Below are 15,952 nucleotides of genomic sequence, written 5' to 3'. Positions count from 1 at the left end.
CCCCACGCGGGGTCCTAACCAGCTAGCTGGAGCGATTCCCACTGAGCCGAACGGAGGAGTTGTACGCAGCGCCGGTGGGATCTGAGCTGGCCGGTCAGATCGCCATCAGCCCAAGATGCACACCCAGAAGTCTGAACGCTCTGATACGTGTTGTTTCTAAGCAGGAAAAGGGGCTTACGAACATCCAGACCCGTTCGGACGCACAAGCCCTTCCTTTCTATGGTCCCTTGGAGTTACGTGTGCCCTTCCATGGACTAGTAAGTCCCGTCTGCTCGCAGGTAAGTCCTCTTCCCTTTGTGTGCCTGCTGACTCAGTTGCTCTTCAAAGGTCACCTTCTCCCCTGAAGCCCCGGGCTGGGTTCCACACCCTCCCTTGCGGACTCCAAAAATCCTTGACACAGGTTCACGTACTCGGTTGTAATGCCTACTTTCCTTTTAACCTGTCCCCTCCCCCAGACGATAAGTACCAGAGGTAACTTGTTCACCTCCATATTCCCAGCTCCTAACATACACACACACACACACACACACACGCACACACACACGCACACACGCACACACACACACTCTCCGAATGTTATCAGATGGATGAATGGATGGATTTCTTCACCATGCCGTACTGGCTTCAAACCAAATTAGCCAATCAATTAACTAAGTCAACTTGGACCCATCATTTGTTCTTTAACTGCTTTACGTAGCCCCCTCCCGCAGAGTCAGGCATCCCAAGAGATGCTGGCCCGGCTTCCTCAAGACTCACCTCATTCCTTCCGCAGCCATCTTATCAAGGTTGGTAGTGTCCTTCGTTTCTGCCCAGTTCGCTCCCAGGTCCCCCCATCCCATGTCATCTGCCAAAATGATCACGAAATTCGGCTTCTGGCCTCTTGTGTCCCCACTGAAGGAAAAATCCACAAGGGGATACAGGCCTCCCAAGAAAGTCACCCCCACAAGCAGAACCTTTAGAAAAAGCCAGCCCATGGTGGGGAGGGGAGGGTAATAACTGTCTGGAGGGACGGTGGGCCACAGCTAGAGATGTTTCTGAGAGCTTCCTCCTGCTTACTTTCAGGGCAGGGAGTTTGCAAGAAAATACAGGTGGTGGCGGTCGTGTGGGGTGGTGGTCCCTAGAACAATGGTGGGGCTACAGAAATGAGGCCCCCACCTGGAATCCTTATTCAAGAGAGTCAGGACACTTGCAGCCTCCAATGTGGTTTGCCACCCTCCCCCACGGCTCCGAGGGAGGACCAGCTGTGTGCGACAGTCAGCCCTCAGAGCCAACAACAGCTCTGCGGCCACTTCGCAAACGACCCCTCTGTGCGCAGGGATGTTAGCGCCGAGCAGGAGCCGTGCATCTGTTCGGGACTCCAGCTGGCGAATGCAGGATAAATTCTCACATCTGCAGAACACCTGGACGACGTTCTAGAAGCCACAGTCAGCCTCGAATGAGTTTCTCAGTTCCAGATGGCCGAAGGCTTCATGTTTCTGTAAGGTTTCCTGAAAGAACAAAAATTGACAAGAAAACGGAGTTAACACTGCCCCTGCAGCTGTGTTTTACTCAGTAGCTTAGGAAATAATCTCTTTTCCACGCCAACAGATGTTTTCCTTCTCACTCGAATGTGTAACTGGTTCATCAGTTTCTCCACCTGAGGGATCGTGATGATGGTACTGTTTGCAAGGGACCTACAATCACGGGGTTGGGAGCGCCATTAGGGATGAGGTCTCTCGACTCGCTCACTGTATGGATGAAGGACACTGAGGCCCGGTGCCCTGGAAGGGGCAAGGGCCAGCACCCAGCTCTGTGAAACCCCAGTTCTCCCCCACTCCCACCCCACCACACTACTCTGAGTCACAAGAAATCCCCACACTAATCGTGACCTCATCAAACCCACTGAAAATTCTAGAAGAAAGAGTGAGAACTGTGTGATCAAGACATGATTCTTTCTAACAGTCGTGCTGTCAACTAGTATTTCTATATAAAATTCTTGGTGGAAAATGATTTAAGAGGAAAAAAACGTAAAAAAAAAAAAACGATGGTATCATCCAGGTGGAGAATATACGTACGGTACTTACGGCAGAACGTCCTATTTTGCTGTTTGAAACGTTTCGCAATAAAATGTCAGAAACACATTTCCGACAAAGGTTAATGGAAATTGTCCCTTTATATCTCGACGATGTAATTTTTATGAAAATCTAAAGACATACTCAACCAGGGCTTCTCACACTTGGATGTACTTACAAAAGAGCTTTGTCTTATCAAATGCAGTTCCAGTAAGAAAGGCTGGGGTATTTCCAACAAGCTCCCAGGTGAGGCCTACATCACTAGCCCTTAAACCACGCTTGGAGGACCAAGAGGCTTAGAAATAAAAACATCATGATTCTTGTCCAAGAAGAAAATGAACCTAAACTGGAGAATCTTTTTTTTTTTTTTTTTAAGATTTTTTTTTTAATTTATTCTACAGAGAGAGAGACAGCCAGCGAGAGAGGGAACACAAGCAGGGGGAGTGGGAGAGGAAGAAGCAGGCTCATAGCAGAGGAGCCTGATGTGGGGCTCGATCCCAGAACACTGGGATCACGCCCTGAGCCGAAGGCAGACGCTTAACCGCTGTGCCACCCAGGCGCCCCTAAACTGGAGAATCTTAACCCTACTGGAGATAAAGCAGCTTCAGTGATGAGCGCGAAAGGCACAAATCAGGTCAAATTTTGAAAAACGGGAATTGAAGGTTATGTTTTTCAACTGCAGGTTGCAGATGAGAACCGTAGAATAAAACCCTATCAACCCTGCTTCACTTGAAAGCCCTACATTGATGAGGTCAGTAAGGAGGCACAGACTTGGAATTCTGGACCAAGTGAAAAAGACGGTTGGGACACGCAAGCCATTGAGAGGATTAGAAGAGAACCAATTTGTAATAACACGAGATGCTACTGGGGCTGGGATTACAATAGACATGATTCGCAGACAACTGACAGAGCCAGCCAGCCAACCCAACTGCCAACCCAAGTGGATGGGGGTGGTTGGAGGTATGTAAATTCTGCAAGACCCAGATAAACTCAAAAGGATGGGTAGATACATACTTAATCAAAATAAAAGGGAGTTCAAGTAAACAGTCATGGTATCTGGAGGCCAATGAATCAATTCTTCAGAAATGCAAATTCTTCTGTTTTCCAAGAGGAGAGTTATTCTTTCAAACTCAATTAGATTCAACCAGTATTTGTTGATCTTGAGGCCCCAAAGACTTCTCCCTTTCTAGAAGAAGAAAGAGCCCTTGCATAAGGAGGGCGCCCAACAAACACTTGTTGACCTCCTGGTTGATTCCCAGCCTCATTCTACTGGCTTCCAACCATGAGCAACAATCATAGGAGGCTTTTCTTCTTAAAGCTACTTAGCTTGGAACTCTAGAGTGGCCTCATTCTTCGTCAATAATCCATTTTGGAATGACCCAACACGAAGGACTCCAGGGGAATAAAAATTCACTTAAGAAAAAAGCTAAAATTAAGGTGGGAACATAAATAAAGAGATTGTTTTTCTTAAGAGTTCCATGATAAAACATTCCTTTGAGGATTTTCAAAGAGAATCATTAATGCTTAAAAATTTCACTGAATGGAAATAAGCTAATTTAGCCAGTACGCCATTGCATTATCCTTCATGCCCCCACCTCCAGGGAGATAGTTAACCTTTTCCCATTTATTTTTTTTAACCACAGTGAGAAGGCAAATCAGGCATTCAAAGAATGGACCCGAAGCCTGGACTTTGATTAAGATCCAAGCTGACATGGAAAACCGGATGGCAGTTCCTCAAAAAATTAAAAATAGAATGACCATATGATCCAGCAATCGCACTTCTGGGTATCTATCCAGAGAAATGAGATCAGTATCTTGAAGAGATATCAGCACCCTGTGTTGACTGCAACATTATTCACAATCGCCAAAATATGGAAACAATCTCAGTGTCCACAAATGAATGAAGAAAGAAAATGTGCTGCATATAGAATATATCCACAATGGAATAGTACTCGGCCTTTAAAAAGAAGGATCGTGGAAGAGAAAGTTGTTGCCATTTGCAACAAGCTCGATAAACCTGTAAGACATTATGCTGAGTGAAATAAGCCAGGCACAGAAAGACACATACTGCATGATCTCACTTATACATGAAATCTAAAAAAAAAAAGTCAAACACACAGAAGCAAAGGGGAGATTGATAGATGTTAAATGTCCTCGCCACAAAAAAGTTAAGACCTATGTAACTGCATGACGTGATGCACGTGCTAATGAGATCGTGGACATCATTTCATATGTTTATGTACACGAAAACATCACATCGCACACAGTAAACACGTACGTGTTTTATTTGTCGATCATACCTCAGTGAGGCTGGGGGAAAGTTTTTGAAAGATGCAGGCTAAGACTTTGTGCTCAGTGCCTCATCTGAGGTCCTCTTCCCAACTTTCTTCAGGCATCACCCTGCCCCTCTCAGAAGGGAGAGTGGACACAGGCAGGGAGCACGTCTGTGGGCTCAGGAAGAAAAAGGGGAGTCTTTGGCAAATAGTGTCCCCTCCTCCCTCCACTGGGCTGGAGGGAACTTGACCACCTTACTCAACCAACCCCCCAAGGAAGACCCATCTGCTCCATCCACGCAGAACAAACTGGGCTAGATCCCTGCAGAGCGCAAGTGTGAACCCCTGGCCATGCCTCCGTGCTCCTGGGGCAGCCCGAGAATGACCTTGAGGTGCCCATCAGCTCAGCAATGATCTGTCTTCTCTACAACCCCCACTGCAAAGCAAGGCTTCTGGATCTGCTACATCTTGGCCTCTTTTTCGGTTCCGGGCCCGCTTCTGGGGAAAGGTGCTCGTGAGTAGTGGAATGACCGGCAGGCAGCGGTCGGCCAGAAAGGCTGAGGATGGAATGGCATGAGTCAACCTGAAGACTGCGCCTTGCAGTGTCTGAGTCCCAGGCCTGGGAGTCCATCACCTGACCTGGCTCCCCGAGGACCTCCCCGCGGCCAAGCAGCCTGCTCGAGGGCCTTGAAAACAGCTGAAATAACAAGAAGGCTGGGCAGAATTTCTGGCAGAGGGCTCTGTTGGTTTTCCAGAGACAAAGCTTCTGATGAGCTGAGGCCAAAAAAGACAGAGGTGCAGGGGGAGCGTGATCTCTGGCGGCAGAGCACTGTTGCTTTACCTGCCAAATCAGAGCGTGGTCATGCGCCGGCGGGGGCCAGGAGCCACAGGGGGACGGCCAGGAGGGGCCTGGGGTCCCAGCTGCCCGTGTGTAGTCTGCACCAATCCCCCCCTTCCCGTGCCTTGTCATCCATCCAGCAAATGTAGGCCCAGAGACCTGTCTCAGTCTAGGAGCTGTGCGTACCGAGGTCACACACAAAACCCCTGCCCTCATGCTGCTTCCTTTCTCGTGGGGGGCGGGGGGAACGAAATGAGTAAAAGGTCTGTGCTGGGGAGAAAAAATCAAGGCAGGAAGCAGCTCACAAGGTGCAAAGAGGAGGTCAAGGACAGCCACCTAGAGAAGGTTCTGCAGGAGGTAAAGGAGGAAGCAGTGGACGGGAGAGGAAGGCCAGGCAGGGAAACCAGCAAGGCCAAGGGCTGGCGCATGGGAGGATAGGCGAACAGTGGAGGGGGGGACGCGTGAGTTCTGACCTACACAGGCCAGTGTTCCCCCCTGTGCTGCTGGGAATCAACAGCGGGCGGCAGGGAAGGGCAGATGAGAATCAGAAGTCAGCGGCACCAGTCCAGGTAAGCCCAGGTGAGCTCAGGTGAGAGACAGTGCTGGGGGAGCCAAGCCCGGTGCCCGGGGCGCAAAATTTAAGGACGCGGCTACTTCATCTCAGGGTCCACCTGAGCTCACGTGACTGTAACGGGGAGCACCTCCCGGAGTTTTGCCTCGCCTGGATCCAGGTCCAAGTGGAGAGGAAAATCCAGTTAACCTCGGGAACCCAGACAAGCAGTTACTCAGGTTATTTAATGTCTATGTGTCATAAAGATCCTCGTGGGAAAAAACAAACAAACAAAAACAATCCTTGTGGTCCCTTCCTTTGCCCTGAGATCCTAGCTAACTTGTCAGTTCGGGGCGACCCCAGCTCAGAAAGATCGCTTTCTTAAAGTGTATCTGGGGGTCTCGGTCTTAGCATGACAGAAGACGCAAAGGAGATTTTTTTTTTCTGTTTCTTTTCCTTTCCGCTTTATTGACACGTAATACAGCACTGTGTACCTTGAAGGTATACAACATAATGGCGTGACATATATATATTGGGAAATGATCACCAAAATAAGTTTAGTTAACATCCATCATTTGCTGGGGCACCTGGGTGGTTCAGTGGGTTAAGTGTTGGCCTTCGACTCAGGTCATGATCTCAGAGTCCTGGGGTAGAGCCCCGTCATGTCCCTCTCCCCACCCCCACTCGTGCTCTCTCTTGCTATCTCTCTCAAATAAATAAATAAAATCTTTTTGAAAAATTCATCATTTCCTGTAGATGCGAGAGAAAAAAAGAGAAAGAGAAATGGTTTTTTCCTCATGGTGAGAACGTCTAGGATGTATTCTCTTAGCAACTTTCAAATATACCATACAACGGTGTGAACTTAATCACCACGTTGTGGTACGTGATATTCCCAACGTTCATTTATCTTATAACGGGAGCAACCCAGACCCTATTGTTGGGAATATTCCTTCTGTGAACCCAACAATGCCAGGAAGCTCATCCACATGGGGCGAATGACATCCTGCATAGTGTTAGCTAGAACCACCTGTTGGAACTGTCATGGAAGGAAGCTATGTGGCAGGAGCCAATTTGGGAGAGCAGAGGTGGCATCGTGCCATGCCTCTGAAAGCTCAGCAGCCCTGCAGAAATTATATCTGGGTCCTTGAACACATGTCAGAAGAAGAGAGAAAGTAGATGGGCCTCCGAATGACATCCTTTCTCTAAAATTCTATCCTCCACTTGAGAAGAAATGTCACGAGAAATGTGGTCATGCAGAAAGGACTCAAGGTCAGTTACCCGAAATCCATTCCCTGTTTGCTAAATTTTTAAGGACTTTTTACAAAGCAGTATTTACTTATCATTTATCATAAGTAAATTTGACGGAAGTTGTCAAGCATACAAAAGTTGAGAAACTCATGCATCCCTACCCAGCATCTCGATTCAACAGCTATCAGCACACGGCCAGCCCGTTTTCATCTCTCCCTTCTCTGCTTGTCTTTCTCTTGTCCTCCACATACCCTGGATGATTCTGAAACAAACCTCAGATATCATGTAATTTCATCTGACATTATTTCTCTATGTTTCTCTAAAAGATAAGAATTCTTTTAAAATATAACTACAACCTTATTCATAACCACTTTCTAAAATTAACAACAATGTGTTGGTATCATCAAAACTCCAACCAGTGTTTAAATCAGTGTTTAAACTCTGCTGTCTCACTAATGTTTTTTTTTAATTGTACACATTTATACCATGTTGTTGTTTTTTTTTTTAACGCTAATCCAGGATCCACAAAAAGCCCACCACACATTGCATTTTGTTCATGTGTCCTTTTCCTTTCATGTATAAGTTCCTCCTCTTTCTTCCCTGCAATATATTTGTAAATAAGTTCAGTTGTTTGTCCTGTGAAATTTCTCAATTTTGGGCCTGATTGTACCCCGTAGTGTGATTTAAAATGTCCCTGGAGCCCCGGTTTCCCTGTTAACTGACTTGTCGATCTAACGGTGAGATCTGATTCAGGTTTGACTTTTTTTGGCAGGCCCACCTCCTACCTCTTATCCTTCTCCCTGTCACGTTAAGATTGATCAGTGGTTTGCGTGTCAAACTTTCATTCTCCCCGTGTCAGTTTTGCATGAGAATTGGAAGCTTTCTACTAAATGCCACGTGCGATCTTTTCTATTTTTGCAGATGTCTCCTTTCCCAGGAGCTGTTCCACCTCTACGATGAAATACGTGAGATTCTGTAATAAGCAGAATATTTATGTCCTCCCAAAATTTGTATGTTGAAACCCTCACCCCCCGTGTGATGGTATTGAGATGGGGCCTTTGGGAGGGGATTGGGGTTAGATGAGGTCGTGAGGGTAGAACCCTCCTGATGGGACTGGTGCCCTTTTAAGAAGTGACCGGAGAGGGGCGCCTGGGTGGCTCAGTTGGGTAATGCATCTGCCTTTGGCTCAGGTCATGATCCCGGGGTCCTGGGATTGAGCCTCAGGTTGGGCTCCCTGCTCAATGGGGAGCCTGCTTCTCCCTCTCCCTCTGCCCATCTCCCTGCCTGTGCTCTCTCGCTCTCTCTGTCACATAAATAAATAAAATGAAGAGGAAGGGGAAGGAGAAGGAGAAGAAGGAGAGACCAGAGATCTGGGTCTTTCTCTCTGACAGGTGAAGACACAGCAAGAAGGTGGCCTTCTGCAAATCAGGGAGAGAGCCCTCCCCAGGCACCAAATCGGCGGCACCTTGATCTAAGTCTTCCCAGCCTCTGGAACTGTGACAAATACAGTTCTGCTGTGTGACCCGCCAGTCCGTGGTGTTTTGTGATGGCAGCCCAAGCCAACTAACGCAGACTCCAGCTGAGATCTGACAGAGTACCTCTGAGGCTGAGGTCGGGGCCTAGGAAGTAGGGGGAAAGACCAAAACCTGGGTGGGCAGGGGCAGGGAGGGGCGGGGGTGCGGCTAATGCTTAATCCAGTGAGGTGGTTACTTGGCAAATGCACCTTTTGGGAAATCGATTTGGGGGATGTGGTGACCTGTTTCCAGAAGAATGTGTGCCCAGCATTCAGCATAGTCGTTTCCTAGCTGTGTGATCTTGGATAAGGACCAAAACAAAACTCTGTGCCTCAGTTTACCTGAAAAACAGAGCCACAGTAAACTTTCTCCCCTCCAAACACAATGTAAGGACGAAGTAACCCAACACAAGTGTCAGCTGCCAGTAAGTGTTCAGAAACACTGGCTATTGTTATTCTAACCCCCTGTTGTGTTGAGGATAAAGAGATAGCAATACGAGAATGCGTGGAAAAAAGTACTATACAAGCCCAAAGGGTTCCTAAAATTAATATGAAACAAAACCGTTCTGAGTGTCGATGGTGAAACCTGGACTCCCTGTAGCTGCTGACTGTCTTGGTCATCCCTGTTTGCCCCCGTGCTCTGCTGGTGGGGCCTGGAGCCACAAACACCATGGCCACAAACAAGACCAAAGGGAAACTGAAGAGTCCTTCTGGTTTGTGTATTCAAAGCTCCAAACTGTCGTTCCTTGTCACATGGTCCCATGGTTGTTTGTGCCATTTTGGCTAAACCTGAGCCAGGTCCCTGTGCCTGGGCAGACCCTGGTGACTGTCGACACGGTCTCTGGAGCACATTGCCTACCAGCAAATCTGAGTTTAGACAATTTAACAGTATGAGGTTAAGCTGAGATACAGAGAAGGTATGAAGGAAGTCTCCCCTTGGATGCCAATTGAAAGTGGGAGTGACATGTTAATATCAGAAACACTCCCCCCTAAAAAAAAAAGTGATTTGCCCGTGACCCTGGGCTAGGTACTCCAGCTAGAAAAGTTACAAATCTACGCTGTAAGGTGCTGTAAGGTGCATCAGGACAGGAATGTCTATGTGCTTGACGTGCTGCGTAACCCTGGTACCTAGCCCAGAAGGAGTCCAACCAATATTTGCTGAATGAATGCATCTAACGTGAACAACTATGGCCAAGCCTGCTTTGTCCCGCACAGAAAGCTCAGCCCCATCTCATCACTTCCCTAACCTCAGATGGCCTTTGTGAGTTCCCCTTCCTCTGAGGTCCTCCCTCGTAAAAGTGCACTTGTAGAAATGCTGCTTTGGATAATGATCACACGTGTGTCCTGTCTTCTGAACTAGACTGTAAACACGGGGAGAGGAGGGACCACATTCTCTGGGGTGTGGTTTTGTGGCCTGGGAAACAACCGCATTCATCAGGGCTCATGAGTGGCCTTCGATGAGCAGAGGCTACCCAGATGGAAGAGCGATGCTTGTGGGAAGGGAGGACGGCCACTCCCTGTCCCCACTTCCACCGTGAACCCCTACCAAGCATGTGGGCTCCTTTAAGGTGGCCAGAACCCTCCACCAACCACGACCACGACCACGACCACGGCAGGACAGGGCCCCTCCTGGCCTCCTGTCCATAGCGCAGCCTGAAGCAGCCTCCCAGCTTCCATGAACCATCCCCCAGCCCCTTACCATCTGGAAATGAGTGGATACACGGCTCCTAAAGGGTTAAAATCGAAGCTTAACACTGTGTATTGTTCCTGGGAGCAGCAAGACTGGCTGTGCGTGTTTAGACAAGAAGTTGGGGGGGGGGGAGCCAGCATCTCCCTTTAGGCAAGAAACATAGCAGGAGAGCAGGTTTTTTTTTCCTTGGCCTTGAGCAACGTGATGGGTGGGGCAACTTTAACAATTATCCAAAGAAAACCCAGTGGTCCCACACACTTTACAGCAGGGCCAGTTAGATTTCGTGGCCGGCAAATGTGCCTTAAAGTTTTAATACGGCACGTGTTTATTCCTAAAAGCAATGTGATGAAAATCACTTTGTTCCGACAGTCCTGATTCGTGGTTTGCAGTTAGTACTTTTACAACAGGCTTGAGATCCTCCTCCAGGCGACATTCTCTCTTTAAGTAGTAAGAAGGTGACAAAACTATAGGGGCAATAAACCATCAAGACTGAGAAGTCTAGGGAGGCCTGGGTGGCTCAGTCGTTAAAGCGTCTGCCTGCCTTCCACTCAGGTCATGATCCCAGGGTCCTGCTCAACGGGGAGTCAGCTTCTCCCTCCCCCTGCTCTTGCTCTCTCCCTCTCAAATAAATAAATAACATCTTAAAGAGAAAAAAAAAAAGACTAATAAGTCTAAGAACAAATATCAGTGTTAAAATCAAGTAAAACTCACCCCAGAGTTAATGAGACATAGCCAGTGATACATCATCAACATTGCACCTGAATGGTAGTCAGGCATGATAGAGGTCAGATCACCAGAGGCCATGGGTGGGGAGGTGAACTTCCTGTCCCCAAACCCAGCACCTCCTGCTGTTCACCCTCCCCTTCCCTATTGCCAGTCCCTGTAAGGTCTTTCTTGGTTCTAGGCCTCTCTAGTCTCCATCCTCCTCAGCCCCCCAGCCAAGAGTTAGGGAACCTCATCGTGAGACAGGTCCATCACTAAGCTGCTAAGCCCCTTACACACGTTAACTCAGTTATCCCAGCAACATGGCACTAAGCCCCACATGACAACCTTATGCAGTATTAGTATCCCCCTTTCATGGATGAGAAGACTGAGGTAGACAGAAGTTCAGTAATTTGCCCAGCCAGGTGACACAGTTAGTTGAGAACAGAGATGGGATTCAAGGTCAGGCTCCAGGGTCCACACCCACATGCATCTTACACCATACCTCTCAATTACACAGCCCCTACCTGGCCTCATGTGGCCCACTGTGGTGACCCCCACGTTTGTTTTCTCACCCCAGGGAGAATGTAGCCAAGAGGGTGGGGACCACAGCTTTCTTGTCCTCATATTAATATAGACCATACTCAGTGGCCTGCACATTTTTGTGCTTGGGTAACTTCTCAAAGAATCTGGAAAAACAATAAGCCCTCTCCATGTCGTTCAGTTCAGGCTACCATAATAAAACACCATAGACTTGGTGACTTAAACAATAGAAATTCACTTTCTCACAGTTCTGGTGGCTGGAAACCTGGGATCGGGACCCCAGCACAGTTAGCGNTCTCACAGTTCTGGTGGCTGGAAACCTGGGATCAGGACCCCAGCACGGTCGGGTGAGGGGTCTGTTCCTGGCTTGCAGACAGCTGCCTTCTCGTTGTATCCCCCAGGGCTCTCATCCTCTTCTTTTAAGGGCACTTATCCCACCATGGGGGGCCCCACCCTCATGGCCTCACCTAACCTAATCACCTCCCAAAGGCCCATCTCCAAATCCTATCACATTGGGGGCCAGGGCTTCAACATACGAATTTGGGAGCAGCAGGGGTGGGGGGGAGCATTCACCATCATGCAGTTTTAAGTTATGTTCAATGTTTCATCACAGTTTCAAAAGATATTGTTTCAATTGTATCCATAAATGGGTTTTACTTTTACAGTAAAACTAGTTTAAACCACTCTTTCAAATGTATCCAGTGTAAGATAAACATCCGAGTAATAGGAAAACCATCATCATCCATTTAAAAGTTACATGGGAACATTTCTCATTAGGTCAGGAATTTTCTATCACCTCTTTTTTCCCTTTTTCAAAAATGTATTTCCATTCTATCTCAATATGATATACTTATATATTGAAAAGTACTCAATGATCCTATTTCTCTGAACACAGACTTTGTGTATAAACTGAAATTGTGTTATTTACACCTCAAGGTTTAAAAAAAAATCCCTTCTGGGCAATTATTACTATAAGTGATCATTTATCATCAAACAACATATATAGTATATTTGGACAAGCTGTTACTATTGCAAAAGCATCTTTACAAGATGGACTGGGGCATGGGACATATTGACTTGAAGAAAGAGGCTTCCCTGGCACAGTATTTCAATATTGACCCCAGAGACGGTTTCAGCTGGAAGAGTGCACCCTAGTGAGATCCTGGCTCTGGTTATGCGGGAGAAGCCAAGTGTGCAAGACTGACCCAGCACCAGGCCTGCTCCACAGTGAGTTCTCAGACAAATCAGCTTTAGGACAGAGCTCATGTTCTGGAAACCGATTCCCCTAAAACCATCTGTGTCTCAGTCCCCTTAGCAAATCTGCAAATCTCCCCAGAAGCACGCATGCCCATTTGAAAGGTCCTGACTTCCTTCAAACTGTTACATGTGGGGGTTGGGGAAGGCTCTACCACCCACAAGATAAACCCAACATATCTACCTGGAATTCTTACAAGAAGTCTGTGGGTTTCTCGCTGTCTAGAGAAGCAGATATTGCAGTTTTAGAGCAAGAATTTGCTTCAGTCCAATGCACATGGGTCCCGTGTCCAAGCCCCCCCCCAACACCTCCTGGCACAGGCCCTCAGGTGAGATGATGGGTGGTGGTGCAGAATCAGGAAGAGAGAGAGTGGATGGGTGGGTGACCAACACTTCCCATAGGAGTCCCCTCTTCATGGCTGCTCTGAAGACCCAGCCCTTAAAAGCAGGCTGCTACTCTCTGAGCTCCAGACAAGATTCCTTTCAATCTACTTACCCAAGTTTAAGTTCTCACGGGCTGGTAAATGCAGTGAGCTTATTTGCAAGCCAGGGTCATATCTGCCTAGCAACCCAACGTGAAGACTAGAAGGGCTATAAACCGTTGACAGAGAACAGGCTGGCCAACTTTGCACAAAGGAATCTGTTCTCATGCAAATGACCCGAAGCAAGATGGCTAGAGAGAGCAGAGGGGATAGCCTCAGGAGCCAATTTATTTCCCCAGAAGATGTTGCGGGACTTTTTAAGGGCATCATCACAGCCTTGCCCACTGTAAATGAAGGATCTGAGGGGCTTTGCTGCCACAGGGTTACGGCAGACACAACAGAAGAGGCTAAAAGGGGAGCTGAACCCTGAACTTAAGCTCCTGATTTTTCTGGTTCTATACTCCAGACTCCAAGGGTTCTTTTGTTCCTATTTAGAACTAAACAGAGTTAGTTTTGTTTGGGGGGGTTTTGATTAGCATGGTAATGCAGTGCTTTCCCTCTCTTTGCTTTCCCGGGAGGAGTGAAAAAAGCAGGGGTTTTCACGCTTGGTCTCACTAGGAAAGGGACCAAGGTGAAGCCAGGCTCTAATCAGGGCGAAAAAAAGTCACTGGCTTGTGGCTGGCAAGACTAGGCAGAGATTGGGTTTCCAACCCCACCCCCACCCCGGTTCCCCAAATGCAGGTGGCAAATGTCATCTTTGGATGAGCTTTAGTTACAAAAAGGGCCAGGGTGTGCCTATAAATGTTGTGAAACGTTGAGTGAAGCCCTCCAGTGCTCTGTGCCTCAACTCTTCTCATCTGTAAAATGGGGATAGTGTCAACTGCAGAATGTTACCGATGGGGTGAAAGTTAGATCACATGTATGGCATTTAATAGTGTTGGGAACAAAGAAAACACGCAAAAAATTAATAGGTCTAATTAATATTAAAAAATCATAGCGATTTAGTATGAGTATCATCATTACAGTTATGACTCCCCAACAGCCAGTGCTTTCACTCTGGTCAAATACTCAGATGTGACTCTCTCAATCATTCATTCACACCTTGAGCTTTTGGCATGATTTGCTTAACGTTTTATTTTATTTTTTTTTAAAGATTTTATTTATTTATTTGACAGAGAGAGACAGCCAGGGAGAGAGGGAACACAGGCAGGGGGAATGGGAGAGGAAGAAGCAGGCTCCCAGCGGAGGAGCCTGATGTGGGGCTCGATTCCATAACGCTGGGATCACGCCCTGAGCCGAAGGCAGACGCTTAACGACTGAGCCACCCAGGCGACCCTGCTTAACGTTTTAAATCAAGAAGCCGAAGCACCAGGAACTTCCAGGACTTGATTAGAATCACTCAGTTACAAATAATGGGCTACACCCATAGAATCCCTAGACCCAAAACAGTAGATACTGTGCCATATTAAATATGACAATCCCATAGTGAGCACAGTGGCAGGTCCTAACGCACTGTGAGATCCTAAATCTCAGAGATCACACTTACAGTCAGTCCTGTTTTAGCACTGTTGTCATTTCAGTGATTAAAATCATTTTTTAAAAATCATCACTTGTGGATTCTTCGAAGAACAACTGGAAAAAAGGATCGCTTGCGGTGTGTGGGTGGGGGGAAAGTTGGAGTCATTAATCCGTATGGTAAGCCATAAATAATAACAACAATAAGAGCTAATGGGCAACGAGGGTTTATCACAGGCAGTCACTTTGATCTGCACTTTACAAGTATCCTAATAAATTAAAGCCTTCGCTTCTGGGAATACCACTATGGACCCCATTTTACGGATTTGGAAATGGACGCTCCAAAAAGTTACGTTACTTACACAAGGTTGCAAAGCTAGACAGTTGCCCCCTGGATGTACAGAGCGCACTTTACACCAACACACCTGCCAGCCCCACCTAACCCACGCCAGAACTGTAAGAGCACACGACATTTAACGCAGTAGACCCTATCGCCAAAGTCGTGAGAGAAATCAGGCAGCGACTGCAAAGGGCTTTTTATTAAAACTCAAACCGCCGCCCTTCCCCCGGCGGCGACCCCGCGTGCGCGCGCTCTCAAAGTAGGCTCTCAGGAGTTTCTGACATCAGAACCACTTCCTCGAACCCCAATGGAGGGAGCAACCCGTACTCAAGTCGACGGGGAAATGCAGAGAATAAGGTCTCTTTGCTTCCGAGCAGGTGTCGAAGTGGGCCTGGGTAGGTGAGGTGGAGACCAGGAAACCAAGTCTGCGCCCCCGCGGGCTCCGAAATGCCCGGGATACGACACACTGCTTTGTCCCCAGGACAAGCTCGTAACTGGTTTCCCGGGCATCATCTGCTGAGTTCACAGTGACCTTGGGATCGGGGACTTCGGGATGAGGGGCACGTACTCCCTAAACGTCCAGGACCCTCCCGGCCTGAGGGCTCTCCGCGAATTAGGCAGCCATGCACCTGTGTGCACGGCTGGGAGGGAGGATGCGCGCGCGCCCCGACCGGGGATGCTGACTCAGCCCGGCTGCTCACATCCCTTTCGCGCAACGCGGATGCTGTTGGTGTTGCTGCTGCCAAAGGGGGAAAGCAAGGCACTCGTAGCAGCCGGGCCACTAGCTGTCCGGGGCTCACTGCGGCACTCCCTCCCCACCCCCACCCCCCGCCCCACAAGGGGAACCTGGCGCGAGTTGACCAAAGGGGGGAAGTGGGCGCTGAAGGAGGAACTCGGGGTTCGCGGCGCCGCGCGCGCAGCTCACACCCAAACTGGAAGGAACCTGTTCTGCCCGGGGCGGACGCGGAGCCGCCGCAGCCGCGAGCGCCGCGGGGGTTTAGCCCCGGCGCCCC

General features: G+C 48.3%; 2 protein-coding genes across 4 annotated transcripts in view; one reads left to right on the top strand and one right to left on the bottom strand.

The window, feature by feature from the left end:
• Positions 1-15,952, bottom strand: part of ARSG (arylsulfatase G) — a 102,645-nt gene that overhangs the window by 63,852 nt on the left and 22,841 nt on the right. For 2 of the 3 annotated variants that reach the window (XM_034641210.1, XM_034641212.1), the window contains exon 2: positions 757-1,487. In XM_034641210.1, the coding sequence (XP_034497101.1) occupies positions 757-974 (218 nt within the window). In that variant the 5' untranslated portion in view covers positions 975-1,487. Of the gene's footprint in view, positions 1-756; positions 1,488-7,121; positions 7,441-15,952 lie in introns of those variants that run through there. The other variant, XM_034641211.1, reaches the window with a different exon arrangement.
• Positions 15,316-15,952, top strand: part of SLC16A6 (solute carrier family 16 member 6) — a 17,214-nt gene continuing 16,577 nt past the window's right edge. The window contains exon 1 of the mRNA XM_034641216.1: positions 15,316-15,334. The gene's annotated coding sequence lies outside the window, so the exon portion shown is untranslated. The remainder of the gene's footprint in view (positions 15,335-15,952) is intronic.

The sequence above is a fragment of the Ailuropoda melanoleuca genome, chromosome 13 (genome assembly GCF_002007445.2).
Source record: "Ailuropoda melanoleuca isolate Jingjing chromosome 13, ASM200744v2, whole genome shotgun sequence".
NCBI classification, from domain to species: Eukaryota; Metazoa; Chordata; class Mammalia; order Carnivora; family Ursidae; genus Ailuropoda; species Ailuropoda melanoleuca.
Note: the sequence above shows the minus strand (reverse complement) of the source record. Positions and strands in the feature narration are given on the sequence as shown.